Source organism: Lathamus discolor, chromosome 9 (genome assembly GCF_037157495.1).
Source record: "Lathamus discolor isolate bLatDis1 chromosome 9, bLatDis1.hap1, whole genome shotgun sequence".
Lineage (NCBI taxonomy): Eukaryota > Metazoa > Chordata > Aves > Psittaciformes > Psittacidae > Lathamus > Lathamus discolor.
In genome coordinates this window covers 18,489,586-18,510,302 of record NC_088892.1, presented here as the reverse complement: position 1 = coordinate 18,510,302, position 20,717 = coordinate 18,489,586, and the positions used below count along the sequence as shown (strand labels likewise).

General features: G+C 35.9%; 1 protein-coding gene across 2 annotated transcripts in view; it reads right to left on the bottom strand.

The window, feature by feature from the left end:
* Positions 1 to 1,189: 1,189 nt before the first annotated feature.
* The window catches only part of PCDH11X (protocadherin 11 X-linked), a 490,320-nt gene continuing 470,792 nt past the window's right edge, over positions 1,190 to 20,717 (bottom strand). For both annotated transcript variants that reach the window (XM_065689610.1, XM_065689609.1), the window contains exon 7: positions 1,190 to 1,581. In XM_065689610.1, coding sequence (XP_065545682.1) covers positions 1,190 to 1,581 — 392 coding nt within the window. The remainder of the gene's footprint in view (positions 1,582 to 20,717) is intronic.

Below are 20,717 nucleotides of genomic sequence, written 5' to 3'. Positions count from 1 at the left end.
TGAGTACACTTATCCAGCTTCCAGTACCCAGATTCTGTCAGTCATTCTCTAATCAACTAAGCCACAATGACAAGCACTCCTCCATCTAATAGGTTGTGGTGAGGTAACTAATAATCTAGCTAACCTTTTACTGAATACTTACAATAGGTGAATATAGCTGGAAAAACCCGCCATATGCATCACAATAATAATCTTTTAAACACCAGTAGCTTGCAGCCACATCACATCAGCCAAAAAACTACCCCATTTTCCTACTGTTTTCAGCAGTGCCCAAATAAATTTCAACTAACAGGAACAGTAGCCGAAGCAAGCTCTGCAAGATGAGAAAAAACAAACCAAAACAAAATACAGGCTTATGGCTTGAAAAGCATAATATGTATCATATTGTTGCTTGTATTATTGTAGAAAGGAAAATCTTGGAAATTAAGAAAGTTACTTGTAACTTCTTTTTTCCAGTTTTGATCTTGCTTATCCCATCATTGGCATGTTGTTTATTTCTTACAGAAAATCCTAGATGAGAGCTTTCTATTTAATCTATTGCATTATTTCAAAGAATAAATACCTGTAAATCGACCCAATAAAAATTAAAATCAAAAGCAGTTGTCATGTCTTTAAGTATATTTTCCCTTTTAGTTACAGAAAAGATAAATTTTGGTGGAAAGATATACTATCCTTCTTAAAAATGAGATTTTAGAATCTTAATCATTCTATTATGTAAGGCAATCAGATGAGAAATTGCCTACTTGATCTCTATTGTTAAGCAAATGGAAGATGAAATCTATGAATACGCTATAAATGATAAAAACAAAGAAAAAGCTGAGTAAGCTATATTTAGACTAATATTCCCCAAACTGTACTAAGAAATTGCTTTCGACAGGGAAGAAGAACTACTCACAGATATTTGTACTATAAGGCCCATATAAGAAAATGAACAGAATTTTGTCTTTTTCTTTTGACAGTTTCTGGGTTGTGGGTTTACTTCCCCATTTTGTGGATTTTACCAAGAACTATTGTAAACTTCTTTTAACTAAGTCCAAAGGATTTAGCTTTTTGATTTCAAATTTAGGATTCTATATACATAAATACTCACAAGCCTAACAAGTTTGTATATGCACTCGGAACAGTGTTAGGCTGTGACTATATACAGTCACACTTAAAGCCTGAAATAACAGATTTGCCAGATATGTATTTATAGCTGGTGCTCATGTATAAACGTAGTGCTGCTCCCAGACACTGGTGCCTGGTGGGATGCGGCGAAGTTTGCCAGAGGAATGACTTTGACAGGATCTTCACTGGCACAAAGTCTTTCACAGGTGTTATAGAACTGGGGCCTGGGCCCACTCTGGCCTTTGTCAGTGTCATCCTTTGGAAGAGGCCTCCCAAGAGTGTGTCGTCCCTCGGGTCTGGCTCCTCGGCCCCAGCCTTGCTGGAAGCCAAACGATGGCAAAGAGGTGTTGGACTGCTGATACTGCGTCAACGAAGGTGGCATCCAGCAGTTGTCAGAATGGCCAAGGATGAGACACTCCTGTGTGCAGGTTTCAGAAGCTTCAGCCAGGGCTTTCTGGAGATTTATTTCAATAGCTGGGAGGATGGAAGAAGACAAGACATTATCAGAGTTTTGAAGAGTGATGTGTACAGAGAATCAAGGTTAACAAAGCAATCCCTGTTCTACAACATTGCTCTACAATGGCCACAGTCTGGACAGAAAACACCTCCAGGTATACAACTCAAGTAAAGGTTCGGATGTTTGCAATCTGTTAGTGTTGTCATTTGCTATCATCAGAAAAAAAGTTAATGTTTAATGAACAAACTTTGTAACTTTCTACTTACAATGACCTTTTCACTTTTAGAAATTTTGTGTAATAAAGCTAAAAGCTTTACAACAATATAATACTATAATTCTCTATATTTGCATACAACCACTTGAAAAATATAATTATTAAAATTGGGATTTTTTTTAATATTCTCTGAAAACTGGATTTTTTATTGTTTTTCTTTGCTTTAGGCAAAACAAAATTAATTTGGACACATAGCCAAAGACGGCACATTCACTTCAAAGATGCACTCAAAAGCTTCAAGAATGAAAGACAGCATAACAGCCATTTTAAAGAGAATTGATTTCTCCATGCATTTGATACTGGAAACCTTGACAAATCAAAGGGCAATAGCAAAAGAAGCTGTAACCTCTGTAGTTTACCAGTAATCGATCCAGACTTCAGTAGATGCAAGGTTTGTACCCTTGAAAAAGGATTATAGAAATCATAATTTCTTCAAAGGCAAAGTAAACCACTAAATCTGAAAGACATAATTTGCAATACATAAACACTCTTGATCAGTTTCATTTAAACTGTGGCTGTACAACGTTCGAAAATTTAAACTAATAGAATTAAGCTTTTACAAATCATTCCATTAAACAGGCTTCACATCGTATGTGTTAATTTTATATTCTCTTGCTGTGTACATAATTTTAATATATCAGGAGTGAAGAAGAGTATCTGATTAGATATTTCACTGTTAACTTCACAAAACTTTCCAATGAATGATACAAAGGTGTTTTTAATATCTGTCTTCATGAAAGTAACACTTAAAATTGGATTCTGTTTCACCACCACTGGAGAACGTATGCTGGTAGGAATTACTTATAGCAATACAAGTTCTGAGTAGGAATCTCTCCCCCTCTGAGCTTTATGTTTAAACACATGCTGCATTTCTATTTTAATAAATATTTTGCCTGTTGAAATATGGGTAAATCTACAAAGCACAAATACTTATTTCCATGTTACATCTCAAATGTATTAAGTTTTTCCTTCAGGCATTGAAATATATAATGCTGCTGTCCAAAATACAGAAAACCTTTTTTTCAAATCTACCACGTTTAAGTAGACAACTGGTTGCTTGTTGTAACATTAATGCTAAATTCTTGATTATTTCTCTTTCTTATGTTGCATGAATATGTGCCAGTTAGAGAAATGATTGTTTATAAGCTCTAGTTTGCCCTATTACTGGCATTTCAAGGTGTCTTCAGTCATTTTTTCTCACTGTTTTCCAATGTAATCCTGACAGAGATTGGCACCTTGCTGCTGAAATACTAATCCAGTTTTGATGGGCAGCAGGAGACATAAATATGGAAATAATTCAGCAATAGTTCCTGAAAAAAAAAAGCTACTACTGGTAGATTAGTCTAATCTTTTTGTGTCCTACTATCTGCTATTACAGACATAAACTTGAGTATATACAAGTCTTGTTAAGCGATTTAATTATCCAGGTTTACTTCTTTTCTGATCAAGGTAACTCACTGAAATCATACACAACCTTGACAGTGTTGCATTATCCCCATTTTATACAGAAACTGATCTTTTTTGTATTTATTAAAAAAAACACATTTGTGATACCCAGTACCTCAGTGTTTCTTTTTATCTTGAGGCTTTCCAATCACTCTTAAAATGCTATTAATTCATTTAAAGTGAAAACCATGCAATTATTTACTTGGAAATACTTATGCATTTCTGGCTATTCACAGCAAGCAGTTACAATACTTATATTGTACTATCTCTCAGACTTTGGTAAGAGTAAACAAAGCTAAGCCATAAAAAGAAGCATTTGGCAATAAAAACGGTCAAGCTTTAGACAAGGCAATTGTAGAAACAAAAGGTCACTTATAAAACATTTTCTACACCATTTTGGCAGATCAGTAGGACAGTAATTTTGTGCCATGACTACCTGTAGACTTGGAATATGTTACCATCCTAAGAATAAGAACATTGTCAGAATGACAGTCTTGTTTATTCTGTTAATAAAAAAATGTTTTACTTGAGTTTTAGTTTTATGAAAAAGAAACAAAAAACCCCACAAACTTTAAAAATCCTGCACATAATCACAATTTATGAATGCAAATTTGTTGGTTCTGAGTTGGGGTTTTGTTATACCACAGTCTGCTAATGCATGATTGTTTACAAGATACACCTTCTGCAGTAGTTGTAATCTTTCTTTCAATGTTGGTTTTTAGTACATGTAATCTTGATTGCCAGAGTATGTTTTTCATCATTAATAACATGTAAAATATGCAATGAATATAGTGTGAAGCAGGTAAGGTCCCCTATACCTGCATTTAAAGGAACTTAGAAAAATCTCATCAACTGATCTGCTGCAATAGCAGTACTAGCAAGGATAACTGGGATGCTAAATAGTCCGTGTTTGGTATAAAGTAAGAATAAATAAAACCAGCAGTACAAAATACTATGTTTTTAGCACAATGAAGTAAAAATTACTCTTAGAGCATCATTCATCTGTTTTGGAATGAATTTAGAATATAGCGTAGGAAATTTTCTGCATGAATATTCATGAGGCATTATCTTTTTTGCCTGTTCTTCCAGGCCATGAAATGTAGCTTCTTCCTGTTGGTCTAATTCATTTTCTATTTTCCTAATGTATCATAATTCTCCTTCTTTAGCACCTGAAATCCTTCTACACAGCTACTTGACACTGCCATTATGCTGTCATCTAAACAATACTTTGCTTATTAAAAGTACATTTTTAACAATACCCTGTTTTATCAGAGAAGAGAGCTTTATGTCAGCAATGTATTATACTAATGGTGCCAATTTACAATAGAATGCAACTGATTTCCAAATATTCTGTTACAAAATTAGACGTGAAGAGGTCATTGCAATTCAGCACCCTGTCTGGCTTCCCTCCACTACTTGCCGCCCACTTTAAACAAAGGATTCTCTGGTGGGCTTAGCTGAGCATCCCCACAGGACAATCTGAGGAGGAATTCAAGCCACACACTGGGTGAGTGTGAAGTTCAGTGCTCAAGTGGCCATTTATCAGAGACTGTATAAATTTGCCATGGCATTTCCTAACTGCTACTCTTTAAGCTTCCTTCTATTTTGCATCATTGCAAGTCATTGCTAAATGTGGATGAAAATAAAATTTTCTGAGCAATTCTTTCTCACTTGAAAGTAGTAAGGTAGGCGATTATTCTGCATAGTCTGGTAAGTACTCAGTGGTAGGGAACATCTATGACTGCCTCTACCAATCAAGTAAATCATAGAATCATAGAATAGTTCGGGTTGGAAGGGACCTTAAGATCATCCAGTTCCAACCTCCCCTGCCATGGGCAGGGACACCTCACTCTAAACCATCCCACACAAGGCTCTGTCCAACCTGGACTTGAACACTGCCAGGGATAGAGCATTCACAGCTTCCTTGGCAACTCATTCCAGTGCCTCACCACCCTCACAGTAAAGAACTTCTTCCTTATATCCAATCTAAACTTCCCCTGTTAAAGTTTTAACCCATTACCCCTTGTCTTATCACTACAGTCCCTAATGAAGAGAGTCCCTCCCCAGCATCTTTATAGGCACCCTTCAGGTACTGGAAGGCTGCTATGAGGTCTTCTGCAGCCTTTTCTTCTCCAGGCAGAACAGCCCCAGCTTTCTCAGCCTATCTTCATACAGGAGGTGCTCCAGTCCCCTGATCATCCTCATGGCCTCCTCTGGACTTGTTCCAACAGTTCCATGTCCTTTTTATGTTGAGGACACCAGAACTGTACACAGGGCTCCAAGTGAGGTCTCATGAGAGCAGAGTAGAGCGGCAGGATCACCTCCTTTGACCTCCTGGTCACGCTCCCTTTGATGCAGCCCAGGATACGGTTGGCTTTCTGGGCTGCGAGCGCACACTGAAGCTGGCTCATGTTCATTTTCTCATTGACCAGCACTCCCATGTCCTTCTCTGCAGGGCTGCTCTGAATCTCTTCTGTGCACAACCTGCAGCTGTGTCTGGGATTGCTTCAACCCAGGTGTAGGACCTTGCACTTGGCACGGTTGAACTTCATAAGGTCGGCATCAGCCCACCTCACAAGCATGTCAAGGTCCCTCTGGATGGCATTCCTTGCCCCCAGCGTATCAACCAAACCACACAGCTTGGTGTCATCGGCAAACTTGCTGAGGGCGCACTCAATCCCACTGTCCATGTCAGCGATGAAGATGTTGAACAAGACCGGTCCCAACACCAATCCCTGAGGGACACCACTCGCTACTGGTCTCCAGCTGGACACTGAGCCATTGACCACAACTCTTTGTGTGTGGCCATCCAGCCAGTTCTTCATCCACTGAGTGGTCCATCCATCAAATTGATGTCTCTCCAATTTAGAGACAAGGATATCGTGTAGGACAGTGTCAAACGCTTTGCACAAGTCCAGGTAGATGACTTCAACTGCTCTACCCCTGTCCACCCGTTCCGTAGCCCCATCATAGAAGGCCACCAAACTGGTCAGGCAGGATTTCTACTTTGTGAAGCCATACTGGCTGTCACCAAGCACCTTGCTGTTTTTCATATGCTTAGCATGCCTTCCAGGAGAATCTGCTCCAAGATTTTGCAAGACACAGAGGTGAGACTGACTGGTTCCTTCTTCTGAGTATTTTCAGAAGAAATTATGGTTTTTCACTACTTAAGTCCAGTGTCTAGTAACATCTTCTCACATAAGATATGACTTGTTTATAAATGGAAATAGAAGGGTGCATATCCCCCACGTATTATGAATAAACAATACATTCCATCGAACTCTTACCAGTCTACTTCATTTCTCACTTCACTCAGTAATAACCCCTTAATTTTATGTATTATTTTCATACTACATGGAGACTCCCCAACCGTGACATACAAGAAATATGAAAGAGAATTTTTAATTCATAGAATAGATCACACTCCTGCACATGTGCGTTTACCACTTTGATTCAAACTTCAGATTGTTTTAGGAATGAAACTATTTTTTAAATTGTCTGCCTCAGAACTGAGAACATTTTTAAAGAACGTGTCTGTCAGCTCTTATGAAATGTTTAGATCAGAACTGTCAAATATAACTAAAAGCACAATAGTTAAAAGTCTTTCTTCATTGTTCCACAGTCTTTACCATTTATAGGTCAAAGGAGTTTTGAGTAAGAGTATTTGCTTTCACTTAAGAAAATGTGGAATTCCAACCTTGCAAGGTAGCTATTCTTCAGTGAAAACAATTATAAAACAAAAAATACCATTTGTTGATTTTTTCCTTTCTGTTTTGGTTAGAGACTTTCTGTGGTTATAAAGTCTGCATAGTGTTTTACAGATAGTAAATAAAAATAGTTGTTATCATCTTTGCTTTTGGGGAATGAAAGCTGAAGGACTCTACAATCCTACTCTCCCTCTCACTCTATAAGATCTGTGGCACAATACTGCCTATTTTGGCATTTCCAGCTTAAAATTATATTACATTTTTAAAACTATTTATGAGAAAGAATTCTCAAAGGAAGACAGGCTGTTAGTATGGCTATGTTATCAGCAGTCTCTGAATCCTGAAAAGTTAGAATCACAGAACCACAGTATCATCTAGGTTGGAAAAGACCTTTAAGATCATTGAAGCATGTACTTGGTGTATACACAATACACTTTCTTTTACATCCCTATGCCCTCCCCCTCCACCTCCAAAAGAGAGACATACTACTAAGACAATATCAAGAGGGATATGCAAGTCTGCATAAGTCAGCACCTGCATCACAGAACTGCAAAAAGAATTAGGCTGGAAAGGACTTCTGAAGATGTCTGGTTCAGCCTTCTGCTCAAAGCTGGAAGATCTTGGTAAAAATAGACAAGGACAGTTTTTCCAAAACTTTAGGCCAAACTGTCAGAATTGCACATATCCCTTTAAAAATAATCTGAATGCATGTGTTAAAAGGGAGATGTGCATTTTCAAGAGTTGAACAATCAAGAATATGAGCATGAGCTCCTGGAGAAGCCTTAAAACATCTCCACCTTTATCCACATGTGTAATAATGATCAAAAGACGTTTGTAAATGTATTCATTAGCAAAGTACTCAGATTTATTAGAAGTTCAAAACTGTTAGACTGTGCTGTACCGATGCAGGCTTAGGGGCTTATAAATTGTTCAAAGAAAGTTTCAAAAACAATTTTAAAAAATATAAGGAAACAACTTCAAATGCAGAATACAGAGTACTTGAATTTTAAAGCCATGTAGCTGAAGTCTTAATGAAAAGCCAGTATTGAATTTGACACATTTTGGATGCAAACCATCCAGTGTTACATTTAGAGCACTCTTGTTTCATAATAAAGCAAGCAACAATTAGCAAGCAATTAAGCAAATTGCCCATAATTATGCCATTGCTGAGCTATTTTTCATATTTTCACAACACAGCACATATATGAATACATGGCTTGCAGTGCCAATGCTATTCTGTCAGCATCCAGAAGTGCCTCTCATTTACTGAAGCGTTTCATATTAAACAGCTCCCATCGCACTTTCAGTGCTCTCTGCTCAGCAGGAACCCACCAGAGTGATGAAGATGACAACCTTATACTACTCATCTCAGCCAATAGTTCCTAAGGAATAGGTCGTGTCCCCCCCATTTTTTGCCCATGTGTATTTACTAAATGTGGTACTAAATCTAAGCAGGAATTCAAGCATAATACAGGGAAATTATAGTCTAGAATTACCCTGGTGAACAAAAGTGGCCACTTGGGTAACATCATTTAGTAGTCTCCACTGTATGAGTAGAACAGAAATAACATTAACAATAAAAAAAGGAAGGGATAATAGTTGTTAGTATAAACTGAGTTATTTTAATAAGGTCAGGAGAAAGAAGCTTGAATGTGGAAACCCTAAGTAACTGCTGCTATAACATACTCAACTTTTTTTTGTTTAATAATAAAATGCCTTTGGGAGAAGTTTCCTATGAATATTTTTTTTTCCTGTATATGTCTCTATAAATTAAAACCCTAAAAGATTTACTTAAGTTCTAGCCTTGGAACCTTTTTATTCCAAGGACAAGCACGACATGTCAGTTCCTTTAGTTTCAGCTGTGTGTACAGAGCTTGCCTTGCTTGTGAGAAATCAGAGGAAGATTGACTGTCCACAGGTTCTAACTGAGGAATCAACAGGCATACAGGAAATCACACATTTTCATGTGTTACCTTGGCTTGCCAGGTTGTACTGGATATCTTGCAAGAATAAGTTCTGTTTCCATTCCAGTAAACACAGTTTATATCCTGACAAATAGCCATGTTTTTAATTTGTATTTAATCCTAAAAACTGCCATGAGTTATGCTTCTTATTATAGAATCCCGGTGGCATGAGGTGTCTTATTTTGCACCTGGCTTCAATTAGTCAAGCAAATGTTATCAAAGATGTCTGGAGAAATTTGGTGAGGAAGAAGACAGGGAATGGAGGAACTATCAGGGCAAGAGACAGCATATGGTAATTCCTGCATAACTATGCTTGTGGAGTGAATCTTTCACTCACAAATAATAAAATAAATAAAGCATGTTAATCTTTCATTAAGTCACCTCTTATTGTTTTTCTGACTAGAATTTCAATCTTGTATTAATCAAAACCAAGAAATGGTCTAAAAGCAATGCTCCCATAAAAAGTTCAGTTCCAGTAATTGCCAATTTCTACAGGAAGATACCTGAAAAAAAAAAAAAACCCAAAACCAAAACCAGAACCACCACAAGCCACTAAACCTCCTGCAACCTCTTCTGTTTCAGCCTAATGAACATGTGACAGTGTTGTAGATACATGGCACTGACCCTTATTGCTTCAACAGTCCAATTGTATTCAACTTCAATGTCCATGTTTTCTTGCTAATTACGGTAAAACAAATATGGCAGTTGTCAAAGGATACGTGTTTCTTGGCCTACGAAGTATATATTGAGTTATCAATGAGAATTTTAACCATAACTTGTAAAGTATAATGACCATGCAAAATGAGTAGCCTAAAATCTAGTATACTGATTACAATACTGGGTAGTACAACGTGCTTTATTTAATATTTAATTAACTGCTTCACATTTGTACTAAAACTTCTTAATTATTAATACATAGTTCATTATTTAACGCAGAATATAAATTCAAATTCAAATCAATTAAACAAGGTGAAACTACATAATGAAAAATGGTTTCTCCTCCAGCAATAACCTTCGACCTGGAAACACAGCAAGGAGTGACATTTGCATTTCTTCCCCCATACCCAAGAAGACTATGCATTTTAGGTGACATATATTAAGCTCTCTATTGATGTAAAGTTTCTGTAATAAACCAAACATCCTACAAAAATATGCTGGATGTAAAAGAACTTCAGCTGTCACTTTTCAGCACTTCTCAGAAAGAAGGTGCCTGGAAGATGAAACATTTTCAATATGAGTTTTCAGAAGAACACTGGTAAAGCAGCAAACTTTCTTTACAGATTTGTAAAACTTTAAGCCTCTCCAGACCCAGCTCTTATTTGCAGTCAGGGAAATGAGAGTTTGTAGAAAGCTGTACATACCTGGCAATTATCACCCTGGAATGACTATAATATCTTCAGCTTAAAGTGGTGGGCTTGCTGCAGCCAGCATTTAAGCACCATGCAGCTGCTCACTCACTCCGACCCCCTCAGAAGAATTGAGAGCACTGACAAAGTTTTACCTTCTCTGGAAAATGAGTTGTTCTTATCAATGCTATCTGTCACAGTGACCAGGAAAACGAGAAGATGTAGGCATGTTAGTGTATCTGCAAGCATTATTAAAGAGTCTGAAGCAGTAAGTACAACACTACTTTCACTAAATACTCCAATATGATGATATTTCTAAAGAATAGTATATTTCATATGAACTTCTAGATACCATTTTTTACTAAGCATTTGAAATTTGCTCTTAAACATGCAAGTGGAAGTCATCCCTTCACAGCAGGCAAACAGCTTTTCTGTGCCTGTAGCTTCTTTGGGAATCAACACCCCTTCGCTATTTTCACCTAAAAAGTTACTTTTACTATTTAACTGTCTACACTAAACGTTATTAGAAAGAAGTTAAAAAATATCACAATATACAATCAAGAAGATAAAAACTGGAATAGAAATAACTGATTATATATTTTCTTATTATCATAATGCAGAATTTTTTTAACTTAAAAAAGTGATCTAGTCAAATGTGTTAAAACAGAATGGGGATTAACTGACAGAAAAATCACTAAACCAATACAAGGTAACTCTGTAAACTCTGAAATACCATTCATGTCGCTTTTTAGTGATCAAATCATTATTCAAATACCTCATTAGAAATGTATATGAAGATCCATTACCACCAATTAAACAGATGTGTATTTGCTTAATTTAATTTCTTTTTTCAAGCCAGAGCCAGTTCAACATAGTATGGTCTTTCATTTAATTCAACACTGAGGAGAATATTCTGCGTGCAGTTTTGCTGAGGAATTTAGGAGCGTATCAATACTATTTAATGAGGCACTGGACATGTTAAAAAAATAACACAAAGTGAGAAAATACATCACAGAAATATGGCCATTACTATACTTTCCCCATAAAAGCAGGAAAAAACCCTATGAAAAAATACATTGAAAGAGATTGAGGTTTTTGTCTGTAAAGAAAGGTTGTTTGTGTGAAACTATAAAATGAGCAGTCTTTAAAATGAAGCTTTGTACATCAAGTCCACAGAAAAATAACTTAGTGGTAATTTCTATTGATAAGTCTTGATATCTGTTCTCTCCCTTCTTCAAACCTAGCTAAAGTGATTACTGAGCTTCATTCATACTTGCATTCAAATATCCATTAAGTTTTAAAATTAAGCAAATCTTTGCTTACAATATCTACAGTGTAAGTATATAGAAGAATATAATACACTCAGGTTTTAAGCTTTAAGTTTTAAATAAATTTGAGCATGTGTGAAGGAGTAGTATTTTACTGATTTAACTACAAATCACTAAATGCCTTAAAAAGGTGAAAATTCATAAAGAGAACTAAGAAGCACTGAATCTAAATAAATGCATTTGGTGTGGAAACTGCAGAAAATACATTTCTTAAGAACAGGCAGTGCACACTGAAATCAAAAAGTCAATTACCTTTTGTGGCTTTCTGGCAAGAGAGCAAAGATCTGGACTTGGAGATAGGAAAAAGGATGAGCTTCAAAAAGATAAGAAGGGAACAGAATTTCTAGGTGGAGTAAGGTCAGCAGCATTTACTCTTGATAACATACCTACATGAAAATATTAATATACTCTCATATTACTCTAATAACGCATTCTAACACTTGACATTAAGCAGATTGGGTGAGCGATGCTCAGCAGAATGAAGAATACAGACAGGGTGATGAAGGGAACAAGCAGAAGCTCATTTTCAGCTGCTGTGTGTGAGGTATCTCAAACGTAACTCCTTCAAGGAACAGGTGTGGGATAAAAGACAGTTCTGCTTCAGATATCTCTATTTATAACCTTATTCACTTCTACAAGAGTCTCTTGATGTATCAACATGCCAGAGGGGGCTCCGTTTTCTTTTTATTGACTTTACAGTAAAAATAAACAAAAGGTTGATTGAAAGTAGAAAATTAAGAAATTCTTTTAAATTAAGTAATTGAACAACTGTGGACACTTGTTCATGGTTGAGACACTTTAACAAAATATTAATTTTCAAAAAGAAACCATAACCGCCCCCCCCAACACTAAATAAGCTAATAAACTTATTTCCCATGATAACTTTGAGAAACAGACAATAAAAGATGTTTTGAAATTGTGTTTTCATCAGATATACACAAACAGAAATTTAAAGTCAATGGCCTCTAGAGCAGCAAAGAAAATAAACCCACAATATTCTAAAAATATTCTATGGTTCTTATGCTTTGACTACAATTGCTTTTCAAGGGAAAAATAAAAGCATTTTTCCTTATTAGAATATAAACAAGGAATAATTTTGTTTTACTATGAATACCCGGACTTTATTTTGTGAATACTTCTAAATATTTTTACAATATTAACCAATGCTGATACCTAAGTAACACACTATGCTTATTTGAATGCTGATAGATATTACATTCGATTGGACCATCAACAACATTTTATCTCTTTATTTCAGTTGAATATATAAGCATAGCTTGCTAAAGTTTTTTTGACAAAAACCAATTCCACCAAAAATGCAGTTTTTAAGTTCAATGGTTCTGTGGCAGTGTTTATATAAATGACATTTTGGGGTACAGAAACTAATAGTTTGCATTTCCTCATTTTATTTTCATCTAGATTTTAAAAATATGAGAATCCCTAATATTTCAGCATAATGCAGAAATTATATTATTGAAAGGAAATGCCCTCATTTCTCCAAAGCTTTTCCTCAGATTTTCCATTTCACAGTAGATTTCAAGTTCAGGTTATGATTATGAAAAACAGCACTGCTTACATTTCATTGCATCTGCAGCACAGCCTAACGCAATCCACAACCACCATTTCCCTTTTCTAAACTTCCTGCAGCTCCCTGAAGAAGAAGCCTTTTGTTTCACTTAAAAAACTTGAAAATCCAGAACTATGAGTAATTAGGATAACTATTGCAGGGCAAGAGGGCACACTTCTAAATGCCCCTAAAGTGTCCAGTAACCTGTCAGTTCTGTTGTACTTTTTAGATTACTTAATGACAGCCTATAACCTTGTGGAAGGACAGACTGGAGGTGTACAATTTTTGCATTTCATATCTCCACAGGACAGAAGGATTCCCCTCCTGCAGTTTTTGTCCTCCCCAAGAGGACACTCTCCCCCATATGGCTGCAGCTCAGGCAGGTTTTTCTCTTGGAAAACCATCTGAACCACAGACTCCTTGATGACTAGACAACGTTCTCTAACCAATTTTTCAGAGCAGTTTTCTGTCATTACCACTTTGTCAATCTGCCACGGACTACCCTCAGTGGAACCACGCAGCTACTCATCCCTTTGACAAAGACCCCAAAAAGCGTGACTACATGGAAAAGGCTATGTTTGATTAACAACTTTGTGATTGCTGTAAAAATGAAATTTGAAAGGTAATAATTACATTTGTAATTACTTAGGTCTAAATCTCTTATGTTTCCTACTCCCTCTATTTCTGGGCAGCTGGAGCAATGACTCATTAATAATAATAAAGTCATTTAACCCTGCAGGCACATTACAAGGAGAAAGATGTCATTTGTCACCAACGCAAATAGAACAATCACTGAAGGATACAGGAAGACCACTATTTCATATTTATTGCAAATGATAAAAGGGACATTTTGCAGTCATTCTCACCATGACATCCCAATCTGCTTTTTAATTATCAGCAAACATAAGGGGACAGCATACAACATATGAGGGGCTGACTACTAATAATGTATTGTCCTGCGGTGACATTTCCATAATCACTTTAAATCTACCCTATACATATGTACTAGTTAAAGCTTTCAGCTCATGAAATCATACCCCCTAGTAAGGAATGAATTATCCTTTGCAGATCGAGCACACAAAAGAAGCTCTTTCCTAGAGTTTGAGGGTCTGATAGCTTACATATATGTGTATTGCTATTACTTTAAGTGATACGGTTTGGCATTTGTATTTTTTGGCCAAGAACTTTATAGTTGTAGTTCTCACTGGCAACAATTTGGCCATGGACTTCTCACTATTGTTCTGTACTTTGCCACTACAACTCCGTATGAAGCGCTATTTATTAGATGAAACAAATACTCTTACTTACATGGAACTGAAGTAACTAACTCAGAATTTACTGGATTTTAAAAAAGAATTACTGATATAACTGCCTTTCTATGAAATTAACTTCAGGGGAAGAGAGAAGGCTAGTTTTTCCTGAAATGATTTATTCAGGAGACATGAAACCTTGAGGAAAAAGTATGGAGAAAAAATTCTACTATGGTATTAGTATGAAAAGAAATGAAAAGAAGTTTCACGTAAAGGAAAGTCACCATAATCTGAGTTTCAGCTCAAGTTTCAACTGAAACTGAGTTTCAGTTCAAGCTAGAACTTCAAATTCTTCTTTGCTTTGCTTTATCATTACTCATGCAGAAAGACCAGATAACAAATTTAATGTGAAATTATAAACTGTTATTCTGCAGGGTAGAAAGGAGGTAAGCAAACCTCTTAATTCTGTTTATATTTTCCCCAGATACTACAATAGACTACATAAAGATATGCTTTAAAAAAAAAGTTAAATAAGTAGTGTTAAGAAATAAGACACATCAGGAAAGAGTAAAATGCACAGAGTAAAATGCATATTTTCACTCTTAAGATAGTGACAACACAGAAAAGCTTATACATGGAGTGAAATGTTTTGTCAAATTGAAAAATGGAAATAATATGAACACTACAATTTTCACATCAATTTGAGGTAAAATGTTTTGAATTACAGTCATTTTAATCTTGTTTTATAAAGAAAATTACTTCAAATGGGTGATAATTTAAAACAGCATAATCCAAACTTCATTGTGCTCCAGTCAGGCATAGAAGTGTGGCTCTGAGTGATTTGGAGCAATCTTTGCACATTAGCTCAGAGCCTCATTCAGAATAGTCATTGGAAAGAAGAAAAAGGATACTTGACTAGAGTTTCTATCATTTATGTCTGACTTCAAAACTGCTTACTGTGATGGCTACGACTTCCTCGTTTGGCATTTATAGACACTGCTAGCACCTTCAAAAATTTTGGCACCATTCTGATAAGGCAACAGTTTCGTAGTTACTACCTCTTTAAATGTTCAGTCGTGACCATTTTCTCCACTGAAGTTGTGCTATTTGACTGGAAGTTTCTCGTATAACTTAACATAAGCCTTTTCCAACTATTGAGATGTTTTTGGCACCAAGGAGTTTTGCTGACGTGAAATATATACATATATTACAAACCCTCCCCTTTACCTTTGCTGAAAGAAAATAAACTCTCAGAAAATACTCTATTTAGTTTTAATCCTCAGTGTCCCTTGAACAAACTCCAACAAAGACTTTCACATTTTCTTCAATACTCTTTTCTCTTCTCCTAAGACATTTTCAATTAAAATATAAAAATATTCTTATTTAGCTAGTAGCATTAGAAAACTTATAGTTTCCTTCTATAAACCAGATTATTCTCTCACCACTTGGACAACTGACACATGATGAGAATAATTTAGGTCAGAAAAACATTTGACACAACTCTTTAAAGAACAGGATTTCTCATAGTATACATAATTGTTAAAAGACAGTGTTAGGGAACAGTCATAGCTGTTCATGAAGTATCCAATCGTTCAGAAAATTCAGTTTCCTTACTTCAAAGATAGATGCGTTTTAAAATATGAATAAAAAATTGGTTGATCTTTAATGTATACTTCTGTAAACTTAATTATCTAAATATCATCTTCTTATTTCTGCACCGTGTGTGTCTATATTAAGGATTCTGAAGAGAGATATATTTGTCAGGCTTCAAATTTCAGAGAGTAGGCGTTAAGTTTTGACTCAGTCCTATTTGAATAACAAGATGTCCTGGCATAAAACAATAATTTGTGGTTTTATACATTTAACAGACCATAATTGTCTCTGCAAAAAAGTAACATTTGCTCCTGTTTGATAAGCTTTGGCAGGAGCATGCCAAAGCTAATAAAAACCTAAAATACATTACTAAATGAGGTTAAATACTAGCACTCAGATTTGTCAAGGAACCTAACACTTTCTGTAGTATGTGAGACTCAATCAGCCATTTCTCTATAGCATATGACAGAGGATCTCTTAGGAACAGATTTAAGAAACACTCAGTTCTTATAAAGTTGCTGAAGCTTAGCATCCAGCTCTTTTGAAAGTCGGTTTCAAACTAGTTTGGAAATCCTGGGCATAGCAGGCACAATTTAAAGTTAAGCATATCAGATAAAACCACAACAGTTCTTGAAGGAATGGAAGTTCATATACCACCCTAATCTCTAGTTTACAAGAACAAATCCACAAAAGCCCATAATTTATGTTTATTTTTTCATAAGCTCTACAGAAAGGATATTTTATGTCTGTGGTAGGTACTGCTCTGGCAGATATATATAGAAAGCTCTTGCCATGTCTGGCACACAGTCTTCTTTTTAAGAAGCTACAAACCTGAGTTTCTGAAGCTGATAGAGTACTTTTGACAACTTTCTTTTCTATAGCTGATGTGGATTGCAGGAGGAGTGCATACTTAGTCTGTATTTCAAAAGGCTGCTTTCAAATCTTTCTAGGGTTTTTAATGGACCATAGGATATAAAAGAACCTAGATGAAAAACTACCAGTCAGTTGCTGACTAACTGTTCACCAGCCTGTTATTGAACCTATTTAATCTATTTATTCCTTAATTCCTCCATAGTCTCCTAGAGATGTCATTAATATGCTCGAAGTTAATTTATTAGCCTCTATTGCTTCTATTCAAGCTCACGTTAACAGAATAAATTCATCAAAAATGATCAGACTTGAAAAGGCAGATTTGGATTCTGACAGAGAATAATTTATCATGGCTGGGAAAAAGCCTCCCACCAACTGGGTTGTTGGAATGCTGGAAGATAAAATTGCAATGACTGCAGAACTTCTGCAGAAAAGGACACTGAAGTCTCAAAAGGAAAACAAACAAACAAACCCTAGAGTCTAATTCCCAAAATTTGCAGGTTCCCGACACTGTTTTATTTATTTTTTTTTTTATTTTCACACTGACAGGTCCTTTCTCACATCCTCTGTGCTGCCCTGAGGCAGAAATAATCAATAAGGCTCTGCTTACCACCATTTGCATACCACAGGGCCTAGAGACGTAGAGGGGCACCAACATGCGAGCACAAGGAGTGGCAGTGGCAAAGCTGTACAAAAACAGTACTGATACTCAGAGGGTCACAAACTGTTAATCAACAGATCCAAGCAGCAGAGATCTTCATTGCAATGCTGCATAATGTAACAGATTTATTTTATTTAAAATTTGTTGTAATTATCTCTTCTATAAAGGTAATTAATAGTTTTTAGGTAATCTACTGCTCTTAAGTATTATACCACACTTTCTGCGTATCTACAGATTATTTGAATTCCAGGAACAGCTGGATGTTAACAGCAGAAACAGGGGAACAAATAAATGTAACAGGGAAAAAAAAATAATCCATGCTCAAATATGGGTAAATACATAGGCGTCCTGACTGACTCAATCAGAACATACATCCTAGCTGCCTTTCCCCCCTTCCTTCTATCATGTTCCAGAACCAGTAGAATTGTGCTTCCAACCGCACTGCTGTCAATATTTCTTATTTCTGATTCAATCTACACTTACTTTATTATATTACTGCCTTGAATCCAAGAAATTCAGTAAGGTGAACATGCCAAGTATCTGATCAGTACATTATGTCACACTTAAGAACCACTGTATTGAAAAAAAGTTCACATTTCCCAGTGAAACACTGAAAAGTTAGGAAGTGCAAATTTTGCAGTATTCATTCAGCTCCCTTCTGTAAACGTGTTTTGATGCAAACTTTAATTAAATTATCATATACTATTTTTCTCATAGGACCCTTGGGCCCGATTCAGAGAGGAAGTAGTTATTTGATATTTCTCTTTATCTACACTAATCAGCACGTGGCCATACACCTTTTTAATTAATACTTTCACAGACTTCTGTTGAATGCAGATTTATTCATTTCCCATTTTTGTTTTTTTTTTTTTCACAGCACAACCAAAAGCTTCATGAACACGAATACTATCACACTTGCACTGTTATCTTTATTGAGGCCATTGGCATCTGGGAAACTGAGGCATAAAGAAATTAAGCAAAATCATGCAGTCTCCATTAGTTCTGGGTGGGCAACTTGAGCTAGCTTAAACCAGATTTTTGCACACTTGAGAATTTGCTATTGTATTAAGCTTTTCAAGCATAACTGTTGGAGTAGTGAATGATGCCCTTGACACCCAAAGAAACCTGAAGGGCACAACGTATTAGCAAAAACTCAGTTTTCTCTCTCCACTAAAGAGCTGTGTTTTACATTTCAAAATGTATAAGAAAAATAGACATATTAATGACTTATCTTGCACTGTCACTAGTAAATCTAACCAAATACAACATCAGAAAACTATAGATACAATTTAAATGGTGATGAAGAGCTCATTATTTTAATAAACCACTAAAAATCCCAGGGTTATATGTGCTTTCACGATTTTATATGGTATCAAAACTTTCCAAAAGATATATCTTAAAATCTCTCATTAACTCTAATGTAATAAAATTTAATGATTTCATAAAATTTTACGCGGTAAACCAATTTCTAGAAATTCCTCAAAGTGCTTCTCGGAATTAAACTTTAATTCTTTTGTAAAATAGATTAGACTCTAGTTATGACTGTTTCCATTGTAAAATCTTTACGATTTTGTACATAATTTGAACGTAGATTGGGCCATATGTAATTAAAACCAGACACATACATCAGTATTCCTCAGAACTACTGAGCTATTTTCTTTAACTGATGAGTTATTTTGAAGAATTTTTCCCCTGTATGTTTCTGACATGGGTTGTAACCTCTCCTACCTAACCTCTATAGACAGGCTACAGTTTCTATACAGCAAAGTTAAAGACTTGTTTTCATAGGGAACAAGCCAAGTACAAAGACAGCTAATGAAAGAATGGAAGGAGACATATGCACAACTAAGTATAAAATACTTTTGATAGCAGGAAGTCTGCTCTGTTTCCAATACAATCATCATCTATGGAAATGTAAATCTTAACAAATTATTATCATACAGATGGCAGAAAGTTCAGAATTAATTCAGAAGGGCTATGTGCAACTATGTACACCAACACAGAGGTCTATTCTGCAGTCAGCACAATATGCTCAGCTCAATTAGTTATACCCAAGTCGACTCGGGCATAACTACCATCATGGCTATAGCAACAGGGAGCTCAGGGTAGCAACTCTGCAGTTTTTCTGTGACTGTGGAGAAGCATTTAAGCTACATCTATAGTACTGCAATGTAACACTCGAATTTCCTTGGATAAACCTATACCCCTGTTTGTTAGAAAGTCTATGTTGCAGATACAGAGGAACTAAGCAGCATACAAAAAATGTGTTAGTGCTTGCCATTTCATGTTAGTATAGATTATCACAATATGATTATGTAACAGTGTAAACAGGCTTGAGGACAGATACAAAGGAGGCGGGGAGAGGACGGTGTGTCTAATTCTTATCACATAACATAAGAGCTTCACATTTGGTCCCTATACTTAAGCCAACTTGAAGAATCAAAGCTCTGAACTGAACAGTCATATCCTTGTAATGCAGAGAAAAGCAGAAAAATAGCAGATATGACTATTGTCCCTTTTATGAAAGGGAGGGGTAGTGGGGGAAGTGCGGAAGCAAGACATACTCCAAAAGAGTTCTGGTTCATCAGGTTTTAGTGCCAGACTCTTCATTACAAAGCTTTATCTTCACAAGCAACAATCTGCTGGCTACCGCAGAGGTCTGTACAGAAAACTGTATTTTCTAATTTGAGCCTCAAGTACCCACTAGAAAGGCCATTTGTCCAAAGATTTTTAGATACAATTGGGTTTTAAGAAATTCCACAGCCTCACAGTAAGCCTCCTAGATGTAAGCTTCTCCCTTCCTTCCACAAAGGAACCTGTTACAAAATCTTAACAACTTAAACACAGGTGAAGTTAGAGCTCGTAACTTTTGCTGGTCCAGCCAACTAGTCTGAAATAGTACTGCACACATGTAGACATGCCCAAAAGAGAAAACAAGTATTAAGAAATTGCCTGAATCACATAGTTTCTAGCACATATTCAAATCAAAGCTAATAGCTGCTGTATTCCAATCAAATAATAAAAAGTTACAAGAAACTCTTGAAAAAGAATATAAATATCTGACGTAGCCTAAGAGCACCAGAAACTGTGTAGTGATACATTAAAGGAGAAACAAGCTGTTCTAATAACTGCCTTTCACTTCATCCA